The sequence below is a fragment of the Platichthys flesus genome, chromosome 18 (genome assembly GCF_949316205.1).
Source record: "Platichthys flesus chromosome 18, fPlaFle2.1, whole genome shotgun sequence".
Classification (NCBI taxonomy): Eukaryota; Metazoa; Chordata; class Actinopteri; order Pleuronectiformes; family Pleuronectidae; genus Platichthys; species Platichthys flesus.
In genome coordinates, this window is record NC_084962.1 from 20,289,566 (window position 1) to 20,307,628 (window position 18,063).

General features: G+C 45.4%; 2 protein-coding genes across 8 annotated transcripts in view; both read right to left on the bottom strand.

Annotated features, from left to right (window-relative positions):
• Nucleotides 1-7,431: 7,431 nt before the first annotated feature.
• LOC133973059 (transcription factor E2F6-like) lies at nucleotides 7,432-10,096 on the bottom strand. The gene is made up of 8 exons (XM_062410690.1): nucleotides 9,887-10,096; nucleotides 9,577-9,758; nucleotides 9,420-9,454; nucleotides 9,113-9,299; nucleotides 8,812-8,967; nucleotides 8,569-8,683; nucleotides 8,346-8,475; nucleotides 7,432-7,986 (listed from the first exon to the last, which is right to left on the bottom strand). The coding sequence occupies exons 2-8, from the start codon at nucleotides 9,741-9,743 to the stop codon at nucleotides 7,943-7,945; spliced, it is 834 nt and encodes a 277-aa protein (XP_062266674.1). The 5' UTR covers nucleotides 9,744-9,758; nucleotides 9,887-10,096; the 3' UTR covers nucleotides 7,432-7,942.
• A 536-nt stretch (nucleotides 10,097-10,632) lies between these two features.
• Nucleotides 10,633-18,063, bottom strand: part of myt1la (myelin transcription factor 1-like, a) — a 47,274-nt gene continuing 39,843 nt past the window's right edge. For 2 of the 7 annotated variants that reach the window (XM_062411560.1, XM_062411558.1), the window contains exons 15-24: nucleotides 17,882-18,033; nucleotides 17,623-17,691; nucleotides 17,443-17,505; nucleotides 17,257-17,340; nucleotides 15,903-16,124; nucleotides 15,553-15,644; nucleotides 15,267-15,370; nucleotides 15,041-15,184; nucleotides 14,261-14,323; nucleotides 10,633-13,523 (exon numbers count right to left, since the gene is read on the bottom strand). In XM_062411560.1, coding sequence (XP_062267544.1) covers nucleotides 13,383-13,523; nucleotides 14,261-14,323; nucleotides 15,041-15,184; nucleotides 15,267-15,370; nucleotides 15,553-15,644; nucleotides 15,903-16,124; nucleotides 17,257-17,340; nucleotides 17,443-17,505; nucleotides 17,623-17,691; nucleotides 17,882-18,033 — 1,134 coding nt within the window. In that variant the 3' untranslated portion in view covers nucleotides 10,633-13,382. Of the gene's footprint in view, nucleotides 13,524-14,260; nucleotides 14,324-15,040; nucleotides 15,185-15,266; nucleotides 15,371-15,552; nucleotides 15,645-15,884; nucleotides 16,125-17,256; nucleotides 17,341-17,442; nucleotides 17,506-17,622; nucleotides 17,692-17,881; nucleotides 18,034-18,063 lie in introns of all 7 variants that reach the window. The other 5 variants (XM_062411559.1, XM_062411557.1, XM_062411563.1 and 2 more) reach the window with 3 other exon arrangements.

Below are 18,063 nucleotides of genomic sequence, written 5' to 3' on the forward strand. Positions count from 1 at the left end.
AGACTCGACCAGAAGAGACTTGACAAGAAGAGACCCGAGCAGAAGAGACTCGACCAGAAGAGACTCGACAAGAGGAGACTCGATCAGAAGAGACTCGACCAGAAGAGACTCAACAAGAGGAGACTCGATCAGAAGAGACTCGACCAGAAGAGACACGACCAGAAGAGACTCGACCAGAAGAGACTCGACAAGAAGAGACTCGACCTGAAGAGACTCGACAAGAAGAGACTCGATCAGAAGAGACTCGACCAGAAGAGACTCGACCAGAAGAGACTCGACAAGAAGAGACTCGACCGGAAGAGACCCGAGCAGAAGAGACTCGACCAGAAGAGACTCGACAAGAGGAGACTCGATCAGAAGAGACTCAACCAGAAGAGACTCGACAAGAGGAGACTCGATCAGAAGAGACTCGACCAGAAGAGACTCGACAAGAGGAGACTCGACCAGAAGAGACTCAACCAGAAGAGACTCGACCAGAAGAGACTCGACCAGAAATGACTCGACCAGAAGAGGCTCGACCAGAAGAGACTCGACCAGAAGAGACTCGAAAGGAAGAGACTCGAACAGAAGAGACTCGACCAGAAGAGACTCGACCAGAAGAGACTCGAAAGGAAGAGACTCGACCAGAAGAGACTCGACCAGAAGAGACTTGACAAGAAGAGACCCGAGCAGAAGAGACTCGACCAGAAGAGACTCGACAAGAGGAGACTCGATCAGAAGAGACTCGACCAGAAGAGACTCAACAAGAGGAGACTCGATCAGAAGAGACTCGACCAGAAGAGACACGACCAGAAGAGACTCGACCAGAAGAGACTCGACAAGAAGAGACTCGACCTGAAGAGACTCGACAAGAAGAGACTCGATCAGAAGAGACTCGACCAGAAGAGACTCGACCAGAAGAGACTCGACAAGAAGAGACTCGACCGGAAGAGACCCGAGCAGAAGAGACTCGACCAGAAGAGACTCGACAAGAGGAGACTCGATCAGAAGAGACTCAACCAGAAGAGACTCGACAAGAGGAGACTCGATCAGAAGAGACTCGACCAGAAGAGACTCGACAAGAGGAGACTCGACCAGAAGAGACTCAACCAGAAGAGACTCGACCAGAAGAGACTCGACCAGAAATGACTCGACCAGAAGAGGCTCGACCAGAAGAGACTCGACCAGAAGAGACTCGACAAGAAGAGACTCGACCGGAAGAGACCCGAGCAGAAGAGACTCGACCAGAAGAGACTCGACAAGAGGAGACTCGATCAGAAGAGACTCAACCAGAAGAGACTCGACAAGAGGAGACTCGATCAGAAGAGACTCGACCAGAAGAGACTCGACAAGAGGAGACTCGACCAGAAGAGACTCAACCAGAAGAGACTCGACCAGAAGAGACTCGACCAGAAATGACTCGACCAGAAGAGGCTCGACCAGAAGAGACTCGACCAGAAGAGACACAACAAACAAACAATTAACCAGACAAACAAACATCACGTGGTTGTTGGAGCTCACAGTTGTTTCCTGCAGCAGGAATCACCAACTCCAAAAATATCTTCCCTGCTGGTTGTGTTTTCACATTCCTTATCTCTCACAGACACACACACACACACACACACACACACACACACACACACACACAGACCAACATGTCTCATGAAACAACCACTAATTGTGTCAGGGACGTCGCTCAGAGTATCATTCCCCGACTGGGAGCGATTTGACGATCTCACGCGACGGCCGCCGGGGGCAGGACAGAGGCATGCTGGGTAAAAAGAGCTCTCATTCCAGGTTGTGTGTCGCCCAAATCGACTTGTTTACACGACTTAATGGTTAGTAGCAAACTGGCTGTGGTGGGACTCCCCGTGTTTGTGTGTGTGCGTGTGTGTGTTGTGTCTGTGTGTGTCTGTTTGTGTGTGTGTGTGTGTGTGTGTCTGTGTGTGTGTGGAGGGGAACACCACATTTAACTGCTGTTCCTGACTGTAATTAACACTTTAGAGACTTTTCTGGCTCCATTTAGAAAATGTCATTCTGCACATTCTGCATTTAACTAAAACCTTCTGCACTTTCATATCCAGCTTTTGACTCAGAGATGATCTGAGACCAGTTTCCTTCCTGTTACTGGACCTGTGAGCATCGAGTACTGATCTGATACCAGTGTGTTTAGACAAAGGACTTAAAGAACGTGTCTTAATAACTTGAATCTACTGTTAAAAAACCACCAAGCATTAAAACTTTCATGTAAAAAAATTCATGAGCTATTCACAAATCTCTCTTGGGATGTTCTATATCCAAAAGGTCAAAGGTCAAGTCGATCGTGGGGTCATACTCAGGAAACAGGTCGAGTGGAAGTTTCCTGTTTGTGTTGACGGATCCGTCTTCACACGTTTCTCTTTTTATTGAGACGCTGGACAAGTGTTGGATCTGATTCTCCAGCAGACGTGAAACCTGTTCTTCACGTGTTCTCAGAATGTGAATTCGCTCGCGAGGCGACAGTGAAACCACGTTTCCTCAAAGCTCGGGCTGAACGAGGCCCAATAGAAATACGACTCAATTAAATCCACAGGTGTCCTCGCTGGAGACGGACCATTTGTTTGTCCCGCTCAGCAACCGTAACCGGGGCGAGCGGGACAAAGGCTGCCCCCCCCCCCCCGAGCCCGAGTGTTCGATGCCGGCTCGTCTCGTCCTCCCACGCAGCAGAAGGTCCCAGACTGCTGCTGGAGAGAAGAACCAGTTCAGACACAGAGAGACGAGTCAGCTGAGTGACACACAACACCGCGTGTGTGTCTGATGTGAGAAATGAGTCTGTGTGTGTCTGTGTATAGGAACACACACACTCCGTCACACACACAAAGCCATGGGTGGTCTGTGTGTGTGTGTGTGTGTGTGTGTACTGGTACAGATGTATTTGTGAGGACCATATCGAGCCTACAGCCTGCAGACATTTGGACTGGTCCTCACCTTGTGACCCACTTTAACAGACTGTTAAAGACCTGGTCTAGGGTCAGATTCAGGTTTAGTTCGAGTTCACGTAAGAGACCAGGGAGTGTTTTGTGTTAACGAGTGTCCACACTGAGACACATGAACAAACGTGTGTGTGTGTGTCATTGAGGCATCTGTTCATTGGAATAAACAAGTTTCCATTTTTAGCAGCCAGGAAAAAAGAGGTGCAATTAGTGTGTGTGTGTGTGTGTGTGTTTGTGTGGGTCTGTGTGTGTCTGTGTGTGTCTGTCTGTGTGCGTGTGTCCAAATGGAAAGTGAGATAGCTCAATTTGTTGTTTTTTTATGGGAGATGCCAGCAGGAACATTTCTAAAATTAGAGGAGGTCAGAAGACGAGAAGAGAAGCAGGAACAAAGAGGAGGAAGAAGCAGAATCAGACGACTTGTATAATATTTAACGTTTAATGACAGTTTACGTCCTCGTCTGTCCACAATCATTTTACACATGTGACGCAGACTCTGGGTTCGGAAATCAGTTGTTATTGTATTAGTTTGAATCCTCTTCACGTTCCGAGAGACGTGACAAGGAACCAGTTTGAGGCTTATTTTAAATATATTAACAATTTGAATTCTTATGAGTTTTGTGTTTTGAGGTCAAAGCTGCTTCTGACCTTTAGTGAACCAAAATCATATCCGTTCATATTTTGATCCCAATTTGAAGAAAGTTCCCTCGAAACCAAATCCTGAGATGTGTTCACGTTGTTTTGTAAAATCCCACTGACCTTTGACCTTTGACCTTTCAACTTCCAACCTCGTCTGTCCAGAATCACTTCAGGGAAGAAACGGATAAAAGCTCTACATTCCTTGAAGGCGGATGAATTATTAATGTTCAGTGCTGTAGGGTGGCAGCGACCTTTGACCTTTCAAACACTCAAAATAATATATATATATTGTTTAAGTTAATCTGATATAAATGTTTCTATTATCTGTTAACAGATGATTCGGGCTGATCTGCTGTAATCTGTAAAAGAAGAGAAGATAGAATAAAAGTCTTTATTCTTATTGTAGAAATAGAACGACAGAAGAGCGGAGTCAAGGTTAAGAGGGGGAGGAGGAAAGAGAAGAAGAGGAGGACAGAGGAGAAGAAATCTTGAAGGAGGATAAAAGATGAGAGACAGAGGAAAGTGGATAAACTGCGAAAATCTTCCTCCTGTTGTTTCCAAAATGAAACCGAAGATGAAGAAAGATGGAGAGGAAACGAAAGAAGAAGAATGGAAACTCCACGTTAATATTAACTGGAGACAAAAAGAAGAACAGAGGAGAAGACGTTTTCTGTCCGTTACGATTTTAACAAGGAAAAAGAGAGAGATGAGAACAAAAGGAGGAGAGAAGCTGAGCACAGTTGCACACTGCCCCCTGTTGGCTGACGGAGGTAGTGCACACACAGATGTGGTCGTTCGGAAGAAATTACAAATGTTTTCCTTCCGTTTCCTGGAAGAGCTTCAAGAACCATGAGGAGAGAAGAGTAGAACCTTCACTTCATCAGGACCAGCAGCAACTGGGAACTGCTGATGGGCTCCAACTCTGGGATGTGTGTGTGTGTGTGTGTGTGTGTGTGTGTGTGTGTGTGTGTGTGTGTCCAACCAGAACCAGATGTGGTTACAGATAAATTGTTTGCTGGTTGTTTACTGGAACGCCCCGTCTTGTTTGTGGCGGGAGTTAGAGGCTAATGCATGTGCCCCCCCCCCCCACACACACACACACACACACACACACCCACACACACCCACCCACCACCACCACACACACACACACAGTTGACCAGCAGTTCCAGATGTGTTTGAATGATTGTGTCATTAAAGGACCAGCCCTCACTGTTCCAGACGACACCTAGTGGCCGGAGGCAGCATGTCTTCTGGTTGTTCGTATGAACTTCGCATTCTTGTAAACACGATAAAAAAGGGAATCTTAAAGGGAATTCTTAAAAATCACTGATGAACAGAAATCTGCTTAATTCCGAAGTTTGAATCCAGAAAAACAATAAACTCCTGTTGTAGGTTTTCATAATGAACCCTCCTGGTTCTCTTTAGATGAGGTTTTTAGGTTTTGATATATTCTGGCAGAAACAATCAGGACGTTACTGGAGAAAGAAGCACTTGTAATAAAAGTCTATAAAACTGACACAGACGTTTCATTCAGAAAATGAGTTGAATCAAGTTCATTTGTGTGAATCACATGTTGAGATCACCAACACACTTCTGTCTCTTGCTTCACAAAACAACGTGTGGGGACCTTTGTGTAGTTTTGGTTTATTTCCCTCGTTAAGCTCCTTGTGATATTTCCCCGCAGCAGAAACACAGATTTCAGAATGTGCGTCGGCTGCAGAGATGGAGGCAGAGGGAGGATCTGCTGACGGAGGATCTGCTGACGGAGGGGAAGCAGCAGGATGCAGGTCGAGGCTCGTTGGGAGGATCCTCCCTCTGGGTCTCCTCACCGCCTGCACCTGCCGCCCTGCACGGCCATATGTCTTCTCGGTCTATTTACAGATTCTGGCTGAACACACAGAAACACTTGCTTGTTTATTTGCTCTTTTTGCCGAAAGACCGGTTTGAAAATGCAACTGGGAGGAATTCTGCTGAGCTGCTCTTTACTCAAACCGGCTAATTGGACCTCAGCTTGTGAATGCAGCTCTGGTTTGGAGCCAGAGTCTCAGATGTGAACATGAATGGTTCCTGATTTACCTCCAATCCAAAGGTACATCTTTCTGTGACGTGGGGAGGACGACCTGTGTGTCTCGGTCTGTCCATCTGGGCGTCCTCCAGCTGGCAGCGTCCCGTCGTCCAGGCGGTTCATCCCAGTCCAGGTGAAGCGGTGCCAGTCCAGAGTCACGGCCAAAAACACACTCGCTTCAAAACCTCTGAAGCTTGAGTTCTATTTAAAGCTCCGAGGGACATGTGGTCACCGATCAGAGCTCCGTGAAGACGACGGCTCGAGATGTGTCTTCTCCCGTTAAAACATTCAGTTAAAGATAAGTGGAAATGAGGCCATATTGTAATTTGATTTTGGATTTTCTTTAGATATTGTGTTTATAAGATCTACTGCCCCCTAGTGCAAAAAACATGAATTCACCGTTTTTCTGATGATTTAAAAAAAGGCAGAGACGTCATGATTGATAGCTGACACTGACTCCTGATTGGTCGAGCACAACAGGAGGAAGAGGCGTCCATCTTTATTCACAGTCTGTGGAAGAAGAACCTGAATGTTTCATCTGCACTTTCTCTCCTCCATATTCCAGCTGTTGATTTATGATCTCACAAGAATCAAAATGAACGAGCAGAAACAAAACGTCCTTTTTTAGATTCTCTGTTTAAACTGTAAAGTCCAGTTAACCAGTTCAGCAACAGATGAACTGGACGTCACTGGTTTGGATTTATGATCCTGACAATAAACACAAGTGCTGTCCATCAAGACAACCTGTGTGTGTCTGTGTGTGTGCACAGTAGAAATAGATGCAGTCTTAAATCTTTCAACTCCACAAGCACACACACACACAAACACACACACACACACATCAACACCAAGGCTATCAAACTAACCATGTCCCATCATGCAGACATAAGCTTTATTGATTGAGTGTGTGTGTGTGTGTGTCTGTGTCTTGTCAGGTTTAGTTGAGGACATTTTGATATATTGTAGTTTTGTCCCTCAGTGAATTATCATCATTTTTAAAGATTAAAGTTTCAATTTGGTTTCAAAGTGTCAAATTTAAACATTTTCTTTTATATACACAATCAAATATTGACACATAGAAATAAATACCTAAAACAAACCCATAATACATACCACTTTATTCATAATTAAAAATGTCTTGTTTTCTCATGACTGACGCTCAGTGACTGTAAACAGGCTCAAACCAACAGGAAGACACTTTGTCCCTGTGTTACTTGGACGTCTGTCCCTTGTCCCCCCCCTCCGGCCAAGTGTCCCGACACGTTGTCAAACCCCCGGAGCTGAAGGAAACTCTGGAAAACTACCGATTGAGAAAGAGCAGGTTTGTCGGTGTTTTCCTGTAATGACTTTTAAAAAGGAGGCTCTGTTTGCTCGGTTGTGTTACTTCAACCGGTTCATAAAGAGCTTTGTGTGTTTGGTTAGTCGACTGGAACCAGAACAGAGTCGCTCACTGTTCACTAACAGGACTCTTCTGTCTCTTTAGGTCTTTTCAGATCTGGAATATTATTTTCCTAAAGATGGAAACTTTTTAGTTTTCTGTAAGAATCTGACCGAGTTTATCAGCCCACTTGCTGTTCATTACGATGCAGTGATGCAGTCTGTCCACTGGGTGGTGCTGTGGTAAAGCGATCAGATACGAGACAACTTGCCCAGTCGTGTTTTATAAATTCAGTTTGTGTATTTTAACGATTTGACTCGTACAGTAAACGCTGTGTGAGCAGGTGTCAGAGTCTTTTCCACAGAGACGCTGAACTGAGACAGACGATCGGTTCCACGTTGTAGTTTATTAGTGTTGATATCTGTGTCACAGAGAAGGACTACAACACACACAGAAACTACACAAACTCCACATGATGACACAACATCTCCCTTTAAATAAAGCGCTCATTTTAAAGTGCGACAGCAGAAACATCGAGTGAACGTTAACAGTTAAAAACTTTAAAGTATTTAAAAGTGAGTTCATTAAGACTGTTTAACATCTAACACTCAGTCTCTTATCATCAGAACGGTTCATTTCACTGATTCCAGGTCTGATTTGGATATAAAATGTTTTTTCAACTCAAACAAACACAAAGAAGACAAAGGATTCTTCAGTCGATGATTCAAAGTATAATAGAAAAATAAAAACTGATGTGTGTAGATCTCAGAACACGGAGCAGGAACATGTCTCCTCCGTGTTGGAACCACGTGTGAACCCTGATGTTGGTCAGTGTCTGTCAGAGGAACACACGTCCAGCTGACACCTGCACACGTTCATATCAGGAGCAGAACTGGCGCCCCCTGGTGGTCAGCTGGTTGCTCTCCGCACGGCACTCTGTGGACTCTGAGACTCTGACACAACAACACAAGATGTGTGAGGTGAGTCAAAGTGTCTGTGAGTCACTGAAGCACTAAACAGATCTGGGATCATAATCATACCTAACAAGTTAATCATCCCGTGATCACCTGATAACAAAGGTTTATTATCTCAGGATGTTTATGTCTTAATATATTATAACAATAATAACAATAATATCTTTTCATTAACAGGTTTTCAACTTTTCTCATTAACAAAAGATATAAACTCTGATGTCAGGAGTAAAGTTTCATGTTTTGTCTTTTACATCATTTTTGGTTCAAAGTCATATTTCAGCCTGAAATGAATCAAGTTGTTGTGTTGTTGTGTTGTTGTTGTGTTGTTGTTTTTCTACCTGTGTGCAGATCGGTCGTTGTCACTCGACTTTCCTCCAGCGTGATGAAGCTGACGCTCTTTCCTCCGGTCACGTCACTGGTCAGCACCACGATGGGCGCCGCCCCCTTCAGATGGACTCGGATGCTGTCCTGCAACACACACACACAGACACACACAGACACACACAGTCAACTTGCTGATGCTGCTGTTTCCCTGGACGTGTTGTGTCTCGACTGGTTCACCTCGGACGGAGCTGGAACGCTCAGCGTGGTTTCGTCCGGAGCTTTGACCACGAGCACCGTCTGCTCCTGGAAGACCCGGAGTCGACTGAGGTCGCCGAGCGTCACGTACGCCATCGTGCAGCCGACGTTAAAGAAAACCACAACGTCTGAAACCAACACTCACAACTGGTTTGTCCACTGGTTTGAACACAACGTGACTGTGAAAGACACGTCTTCATCATCGTTTCTGATGAGGAAGGATATGGTGAACTCTCCTGGTCGTCCGTCATGATGAAGAGCTGCTGGCTGCAGCTCTTGATGAGCGAGTCCAGCGTCTCCTCCACCACCTTCAGGTTCTCCACCTCCCTCTGGAGCTTCTGCTGGTTCCTCGACAGGAAGCTGCTGACGGGACTTCCTCCTCTGAGCAGACAAGGAAACATTCATGCATCAGAGTTTCCTGGAAATCGAGGATCAGTGTGAAGAACATGGAGGCGTGTCTCAGGATGTGACCTGGTACAGCTGAGGAACATCATCTGAACGTGGACGCGACTTCCTGTTCACTCACATCCACTTGACCACGTGGGTGGAGCGCCTCTCCACCAGCTGGACGCTCTGCAGGATGCTGGTGATGTCGTTGACGCGCTGCATGTGGGGACGCAGACTCGTCCTCACCTGACGGAGGTCCAGCACGCCGTCAGGAACCGTCAGGAACATCTGGAGGAAGCGCTGCGTCACCTTCTCCACCGACCAGCCTGAGGAAACCACGAGGGAGTCAGAGAGGAGGCAGAACTCCTCCACCCGTCTAACCTCTGTCCCAGAAGCTGAGAGTCTAACCAGACGTTAATACCAAACCTCAGTGAAATGAAACGCACGTTGTCTGCTTCTTCGTCCCTGATTCAATCTGACGCTGGAGAGAAAGAGAAGAGGAGACATCTTCATCACCTTCTGCAGCAGCTCTCACTGCACAAGGCCAGGAAAGAAGACAAGAATCGACCAGATGAGAACGAGATGTTGTCATGTCTGTTTTACCTCGTCCTCCATCTCTCGTCCTCTGAGTCCCGGAGCTGAACCCCCCCGACCTGCTGTAGTGGACCCAGAGGAGGAGGAGTCTCGTGTCCACCTTCATCTGTGTCCCACTGCTCCTCTTCCTCAGACTCTGCTCCCCAGGGGCTGGCCACGCCCACAGAGGATGACATCACGCTCAGATCAAACTGGGGATGAGTGAGATTAAATATTTATATTCTCTCTCACACACACACACAAAGACACACACACACAAAGACACACACACACACACAAAGACACACACACACACAAAGACACACACAAAGACACAAACCTTGACTCCCTCCGGGTCCGTGGGTAGTTTGAAGAACTTCTTCGGTGGTTGTTTAAAAAACCGAGCCGGGCCGAACTGGGCCGAGCTAACGACACATCCCCACAGCTGGAAACCAGTCTACGCTGTTTATTGACGCTGTGGTTGTGACGGAACCAGTTTCTGAAACCAGCGCGTCTGCAGGTCCGAGGTGTCGCGAGGGTTAGTTCTTCTTCCTGTTGTTGGTAGACAGGTGTGAAAACCTGTTGTACAGGTGCGTAGCGCCACCTGCTGGGTGGAGGTGGTGGTGCAGCCAGACAGAAAGAAGTGAATTACTGTTTTCTACAGGAAGAGAAATGTTTATGTCTATATTATTACACTGCATATATATGTAGTTATTATTGTATGTGAATTATATTTATAGACATCTAGATTAAATTAAATTATATTAGTTATTTTATTAGTTGGAATTATATATTCATTATTGGTAGATAGATAGATCGATAGATAGATAGATAGATTGATTGATAGATAGATAGAGTGATAGATAGATAAATAGATAGATAGATAGAGTGATAGATAGATAGATAGATAGATAGAGTGATAGATAGATAAATAGATAGATAGATAGATAGATAGATAGATAGATAGAGTGATAGATAGATAAATAGATAGTCAAATAGATAGATAGATAGATAGATTTGTTATTTTCATATGTCTTTATACTTCTTCCTAATCGTCAGCTTCATGAACAGGAAACAGCCGTGATCAGTGTTGCAACACAAGATTTATTCAGAGCAAGAGATGCCAACACCAGCATGATAAAAACTGTACGAACTTCACAAGTCAAATGAAAATATCACGTAGCAACTCGTGACCTTAAACATACAGCAGAAATATCAACAGAACTCATGCCTCGTGGTAAGAAAACTGTCGCTGAAAGTTTGCGAGTGACAGAGAAGAAGGGGCGAAAGGAAAATGAACGTCGTATAAAAACCCCTTTTCAACGCACGGCTGAAAAGAAACATTTTCAATTAACTGATGATTTCACAAATATTCATATGGATTTTTCTTTTGCATTCTAGCATGTTACATGTTAGTGCTGAAGTTCTCTATGTAAATAGGTACAGTTTAGGTTTTACATCTGATATTACAATATCTAGTCTACTGACTTGTCTTTAAGTGGCAGAATTGTGCTTTAACTCCCGTTTCCTCTTGTTATCAGTAAGAATAACTGACCAAATGAAAAGAAAAAAGCTGTCAGTCTATCTAATGCAGGAAGTTCACTGGCAGGAAGCTGCAGACACAAAGCTTTGGACAGAGATGTGAAGTCAGTGAATGAGGCTTTGCAGTAAAACGTCTTTAAAACAACAAGTTTAAAGGAAAACTCCCCCTGGTCACAGATCCATGTTTGAGTCGTCTAAAGATCATCAAACATCAGATTTAAAGTTCAGGTTTAAGATTCCCTTATTTCTTACCTCAACTTTTTCCACACTGTCTCATGTTTTATCTACTGGAGCTTCTTATTTAGATTTATTAGCCAATTTATACAGATTTAACCAAAACTACAAAAATACATTTTGTGTATTGAAGTGTGGGATCATTGCTGCAGGTCTTTGTTTGGTTCATTAACTCCAACAAGGACAATAATTGAAATTTTACAACCTTTTCTAGAGGATTCTGAAATTCTTTCTCCTTCACAACCCTGTTGACTTGTTATATAAAGAATCTGCATATAATAAGAAGAGAAAGAGATAAATGTTCCACTTTGACAGCAGGAAATTATCATTTCTGATATTTAAGAAGAAACCCTGATAAAAGTTCATCATCTGGTTTGTTTTTTCTGTTAAAGAATCCAGATGTTCTGAGTCCTCTGGCCGGAGGAGGTGACCATGGGGCCAGAGGGGGAGTTTTCCTTTCACCAACAAATCAACTCGTAGAATTTTGCTCCCGGTTTCTTTCAAACAGGAATCGCCAGAACAAAGTCTTGTCACAGTTTCCACAAACTCGCTGTACAGTTTCCGCTTCATTCACCACGTGATAATACTTTGACAAACTCCAGTAAAGTGCATGCATGATCGACGGTGTTCAGAAAACAGACTCCACCAGTCCCGTGATTCCAGACTCAAAGTCGTCTTAAGGCCGATTCAGATCAAATACTCGGTCGGTAAAATCAGTGCACAGACGTTACGACTGCTGGCTCTAGTTTTCATTCATCTTTCAAAAAAAATCAAAGATTAACTTTTAAAAAATAATAAAAAACACTGCTTGGTCATCATGTTGTCTGGCATCATGTCCCATTGTGGCTCAGACAATAAGATGCATGATTGGAAAGACGTCTTCTACAGGATGAGGACAATATACAATTACGGATGGGGACGTTTGACCCTGTAAGTCCAGCGCAGCCGTCAGCCTCTAGAAAGAAAAATCATATCTACAAATCCCTTTCTCCTCTTGATCCACAATAAAAACATCAAAACATGGAAACAGAGGTGTCCCTGTGCAAAGTCGAACATGACAGAACCAAAGTCCTTTCACCCGCGTCAGATTCCTACAACATGATTGTAGTAAAAGGTTTTTACAAAACGCAATACATTTATAGTTAGTAAAAAGATCTATCAGCTCTTTGCTAGTTTTATTTATAAGAAATTGCATATACCCAAACATTTTTTCATATAGATTGCATCCCATATCTAAACAAACGATTTAATATTATCATACCAATATTGCTGAGACGTCGTCCTATTAGCTATAGTCAAGGTTAATGACTAACATAAATTCAGAATGGCAGATTGTCTCCTACGTTTTCTGTAGCCATTGGTTTTTTTTTCCCACTTTGCTCGTGAACAAAGAAAAGCGACAGAAGAGGACGATCGTAAAACAAAAGAAACCAGCCACTCCGGAGGGGGTGAGGGGATTTGCACCAGTAAGTTTCCGTGTCATGATGTTTGAAATCTTCTTGGTTCTTCTCGTCATTTTTAAGCTAAAGATTTACAGTAATGTTAGTGTGCATACGGTCCGCTTCGCCACCGTTACGAAAACCAATGAATCAACTTCCGTTCAAACGAGCGCCGGCTCTGCAGCTCGTGGGAAAAGACTTTTCTAGAATGATTGTTCCCCCTCGCCGCTCCGCCCCCCCGCTCAACCCGTGACGCCCGGTTCTTCGATGTATGTAAATCCCATGAAAAGAAGAAATGATTCAAGCTTACAATAAATTAATACATATACACTAAAATGTGCATACATTAGCAGCTATAAACAGTACATCACATTATATTAGGTCATATGAAAATGTACAAAACATGAATGTTTGTTTAAAACGTTGTTTTTCAAAGCAAGGCAACAACAATAAACAAAATAATAGAAAAAAAGAGAGATACCCATGGAGTCGAGAGCATAACAGCAGAAGAAATAAAAGAACTGGGGTAAATTACAGCAGCAAAAAACAACCCATTCCCCTTTTTTGACTTTTTTTTCTCGTTGTTTTTGCTTTGCATTTGTTATCGTGGCCTCGGGCAGGTTAGACCTGGATGCCCTGAACGGCCTGTTTAATGTTCTCCAGCAGCGCCTTGTTCTCCGGGCTCTGGAACTGGTCCTGGTGGGTGTACATGTCTGTCAGTGTACTCACATAAGTGTCAAAGTTCTGTTCATTCATCGGCTCCTGTGAGGGACGAGAAAGCCGTGAGACATCGGACGGACGAGCAGAGACGCACATGGGGACATTGTCTGTGAAGCATTGTGGGAAAGGTTTGGGAAAACAGGCGGAAAGCGGGGGGGGGGGGGGGACATCATCGGGGAAACAAGGCTCGGTTACACAGACTCACTGGAATACTCCACTCTGAATATATATATATATATATATATATCCTACTCGTGTATGTGTACTTCAGCCTGTGAAGGTCAAACTCTGAACCATGCAAACTCAGGAGAGGGATGGTTCGCTGATGAGTAGATGAAGATTCAATGTTTCACACGTGGAGACAAAATCAAGATGTGGAAAACTAACGGCAGATTAATGTGCAAATGCAAAGACACAACTAATGGTTCCCACTATAAACAAACCCAGTGGGATCTCAGTGGCTCATGTAATTACATGGGAGACGGAGCAGTTTCTATCTCTGGCTCCAGAATTTCACTGTTTGAGTTAAAGCTTCATTACAAAGCATGTGGCGTCCCTCAGGGCTGGAGTCTAGGCCCACTTCTGTTTTCCTACTATCTGCTTCTCAGTCTGGTTTACATACAATTTATGAAGATTCTACATCTCACTGTTTAAATCCAGATGTTGAGTGTCTTATATGTATTGAGGGGGGGGGGGGGGGGATACGAGGGTTGTGGTGGGGGGGGGGTGACAGTGCAGAAGAGAAGGATAATTGGATAAAGGATAAATGGATCTCTTACTCTGGGAGGCATCTGTAAACAGCAGTTATGCTTTACTGGCGCCTCTTTCTGTGGCGGCGGTCTCTACAGGAGAGGGTGTACAGAGAAGTGAATTAGACCGCTAGACTCAAGGTGGCGCTCACGAGGCTTCCTGGACGACGGCGAGAGGAAACACACACAACGTCCGCACAACAAGTGCTTCTCCCTCCGGCTCTGTTTGCACTTAATGCTTAAGATGTTCTGCTAATGTGTCTAAAATAAAAAGCATGAAAAGCCGTTTTAAATAATTAACAATGCAGAACAATTATGTTTACAATTTACGTGAACACTGTATTTTCTTAAATCGTGAAGATTGAATTCCTTGTTGAGACGGATGTTTTCTTGTGATATGAAGCCTGAATCGAGGACGGACAGGAACCAGAGAGTTATCGAGCTACTCTGGTTCTTTCTGCTCTCACAGAGATTATCCAATTAGCCCGAGTCTTCTTTCTACACTGAGAGAACCTGAAGTCACCGGAACTGAACCAGTTCCTCTACGTGAAACTCTGTGAGGCATCACACAGCACAGAAGAAGCACAGCATGGACTGCTGGGAAAAGAGGAGGTGGCAAAACAGAAAGAAGCAGATGAAGAAAAGAACCTGGAGACGACTGTTTACATCGTGAGCAGGTGAGAGATCAGATGTCCCAGAAAACATCTCAGTGTCTAAAACACATTCAATATAAAACACACAAACATCCCACAAAGCTCCAAACACTTTACACTATTTTGAAGACTCTGGGTCCTCTCGATCCTCTCTTACCATCTGGGGCAGCTGGATGTTGGCTAAGCTGTTGATGAGCGACTGGCTGAGGTTGGCGAGCTCGTGCAGCAGCGAGTCGTTCTGCTGCTCGATCACCTTGTTCTCGTCCTCCATGGACTTCAGGTTGGTCTCCATGGTGGTGATCTACCAGGAAGTCAAAGTGGTTAGGAGCCGACCTGTGTATTTGTGTTCGTGCTTCAAACATCTCGCACAGGAGTGGTCTTACTTGTGTCCTCAGATCGATCATGTCTGACTCCACTTGATTGTTGGACTCGCTCAGATCTTTGATTTCTTCATCCAGCTGTTTGATTTCTTCGTCGTTTTCGATGCCTGGAACGAGTTTTACGCAAATTATCTTCTTCTGAACCACAGTGATGTGACTTCACTTCCTCTCAGCATAACTAACAAGGAACATCGGACATCGTGAGGTAACATGTGAAGTAGTTTTTTCATTTGTTTGAGTGTGATGAGTTTCAGTCATGAGACGTCTGGTGTTTTTCTGGTGCTCTGACCTTTGCTTGCTCTTTGTTTGATTGTCAGCATCTCCACGCCGCTCATCCGGGCCTTCTTCATGGCCGAGGTGGCCCGGGGACAACCGGAGAGACTGGCAGAAAACAAACAGGCACATTGATTAAATGTTGCCTGTGAAGGACGGTGTGTCTGCAGAGAGTCTAAAGCACTAATTGAACAAAGTGAAACCAAAAGCTGGAAGCGGGACAAAGGTTAAAATATTTGCAGCATGATTAGGAAGCTGGATGAGGAGTAAAAGCCCATTTGGTCCATTTCTTATTGATTTTTATGTAATTTAGCCTTAAAATTAGATTTAAAAATTGTTTGTAAAAACCTGAAATGGGAAGCCCACCTCCGATGTGTCAGGAAGCTCCCGCTGACGTGTCCCGAGCCGTCGCAGCCCGGGGTCGGGCAGGTCATGCCGTCCGTCTTCCCCGACTTCCAGACGAACTGCGAGCCGTTGACGTAGCTGTCCTTCTGCCTCTTTGCCGCCAGGGGGCAGCCTGACGCACTGCGGTGAGAGGCGTACTTCCCCGTCACGTGACCCTGCCCGTCACAGCCCGGGACCGGACACCTGAGGGGGGGGGGGGGGGACACACACAGAGGGGTTCGTCTGCGTTAGGTTGATCCAGCTAGCTCTGTGATTGGTAGATCAGATGATTATTAGAAGCTTCTGAAAGATGATGTCAAGTGAATATAGGGACTGTTAATAAAGATGGACGACATGACAGCTCCACCAAAATGGAGCCCAAATATCTGGATCCTCCCCCTGGTGGCCGGCTGTGGTATGACTCATATACGACATAACTGATAAGTTTGGTTTTCATTAGTTGTTTGATGATATAAAAAGGGCAGAGACTGACTCCTGAGCTACCCTCCCCCCTCCTCCCCCTCCTCCCCCTCCTCCCCCTCCTCCCCCTCCTCCCCCCCTCCTCGTCCAGTCCACAGCGGTGTTAACGCTGGGCGGGTCACTCGCCCTGCAGGTGAAACCAGTTCAGCTCCCAGACTCCACCGCTGCCTCCTGCATCCCAGTCGCCCTCCACGGTGACTTTAGTGCTGATGAGATGAGCCGAGTGTCGACCGGTGGCTCAGGTTTGGGTTTAATTACGATTCCACTGTTAATGACGATAGCAGACGGAACGGAGGTGGCAGCAGCAGCTGGCGGCAGACCGACACCAGCTGAACTTTAGACTACTCACAAGGTCGTATTGGTTTAACATTATGGCTTCGCTTTAACACAAATGTCAAACGCTCACTTAGTTGTAACCTTTGCGGGTCTCGGCCCGTGGGGAGGAGGAGGTGAAGTGAAGGACTGACCAGAACTCCTCTCAAATATTCTTCCCTAAAGTTGGAAAGGTCACGAACGCAGGCGGCGTTTTGAGAGCGAGCAGACGGACGAGTCTGTCAAACATCTGGAAAGTGGTTCTAGAAACATCTTCAGTTTAGAAAACCTGGAAACTGAGGTAAGGACAAAGCTCGGACGGATTCAAAGGTCAGGACTCAAATTTACTTTATCCCACTGGTGATGAGACATTTTGTTCTTTGTGTGTTTTCACACCTTGTTGGGTTCAGAGCTTCAGACTCTTCAGTTCAGTCTGAACCTGAACATCAGGTGTGAACGGCTCCTCAGACCAGCAGAGGGGTTCTGGGTCTGGATCAAACTGAACCAGGTTCTGTTGGTCTACAGAGGGAAACAGGAACCTTACTTGATCGGTTCCTGGTCGTCCTTGTCCTCTTTGCTGTGGACGATTTTGATGCCGCTCTTCTTGGCTCGTGGACAACCGGACAGACTGCAGGACAAGAGGACACATTTAAAAAGACGTGCACACTGATGTCGTGTGTGTGTGTCTCATGTGTAACTGCCGTGGTTTTTGGAGGTGTAGTTTCTGTACCTCCTGTGGGAGGCGTAGTTTCCAGTGATGTGTCCAGATCCGTCACAACCGGGGGTCGGACACCTGAGACACAAACACAACGACGCAACAACTTTGTTATGAAGTGATGTTGCTGTGTCTTCGAACATCAGTAACACAACTGTGGCCTCAAACTGACTCCGGGATGGTTTGTGGACTCACCTGAGCTCCTGTGAGTTGGGTGACATCATCCCGCGGATGTTCTTGTCGGCCAGCTGACAGCTCGACAACCTGCAGGAGGGAAAGAGACGCACAAAACAACAACAACCTGTGGTGTGAAGCAGGAATATGAAATTCATGCCGTGGTGAATTATTCAAAGGGATTCTGGGCCGAGAGTCGGTTTATTACCTCAGTCAGGGAGGTTATGTGTTCCCCCCTGACTGTGCGTGTCTGTGTGTGTGTGTGTGTGTGTGTTCTTACGTGATGAGCTCCTTCTTGCCCTCCTTGCAGGGCGGGTACTTGTGGTGCTTGGGGCTGGGCATGGTCACCTCGGCCGGGTAGCGCTGCTCGTCCAGCAGCTCCTGGAACGGGTCCAGCTCGTCGCCCTGGTGCAGGGACGAGAAGAAGGCCGACTACAGCGAGTCACTACACAATCCACGATT

Bases quoted from the DNA above. Each gene is read 5' to 3' on its own strand.
- LOC133973059 (XM_062410690.1), bottom strand. From the start codon at position 9,743: ATGTCATCCTCTGTGGGCGTGGCCAGCCCCTGGGGAGCAGAGTCTGAG. The intron at 9,300-9,419 runs GTGCGTTTCATT...TGGTTTCCTCAG, and splicing joins GGGACGAAGAAGCAGACAAC to GCTGGTCGGTGGAGAAGGTG. The intron at 8,968-9,112 runs GTGAGTGAACAG...TTGTCTGCTCAG, and splicing joins ACCCACGTGGTCAAGTGGAT to AGGAGGAAGTCCCGTCAGCA.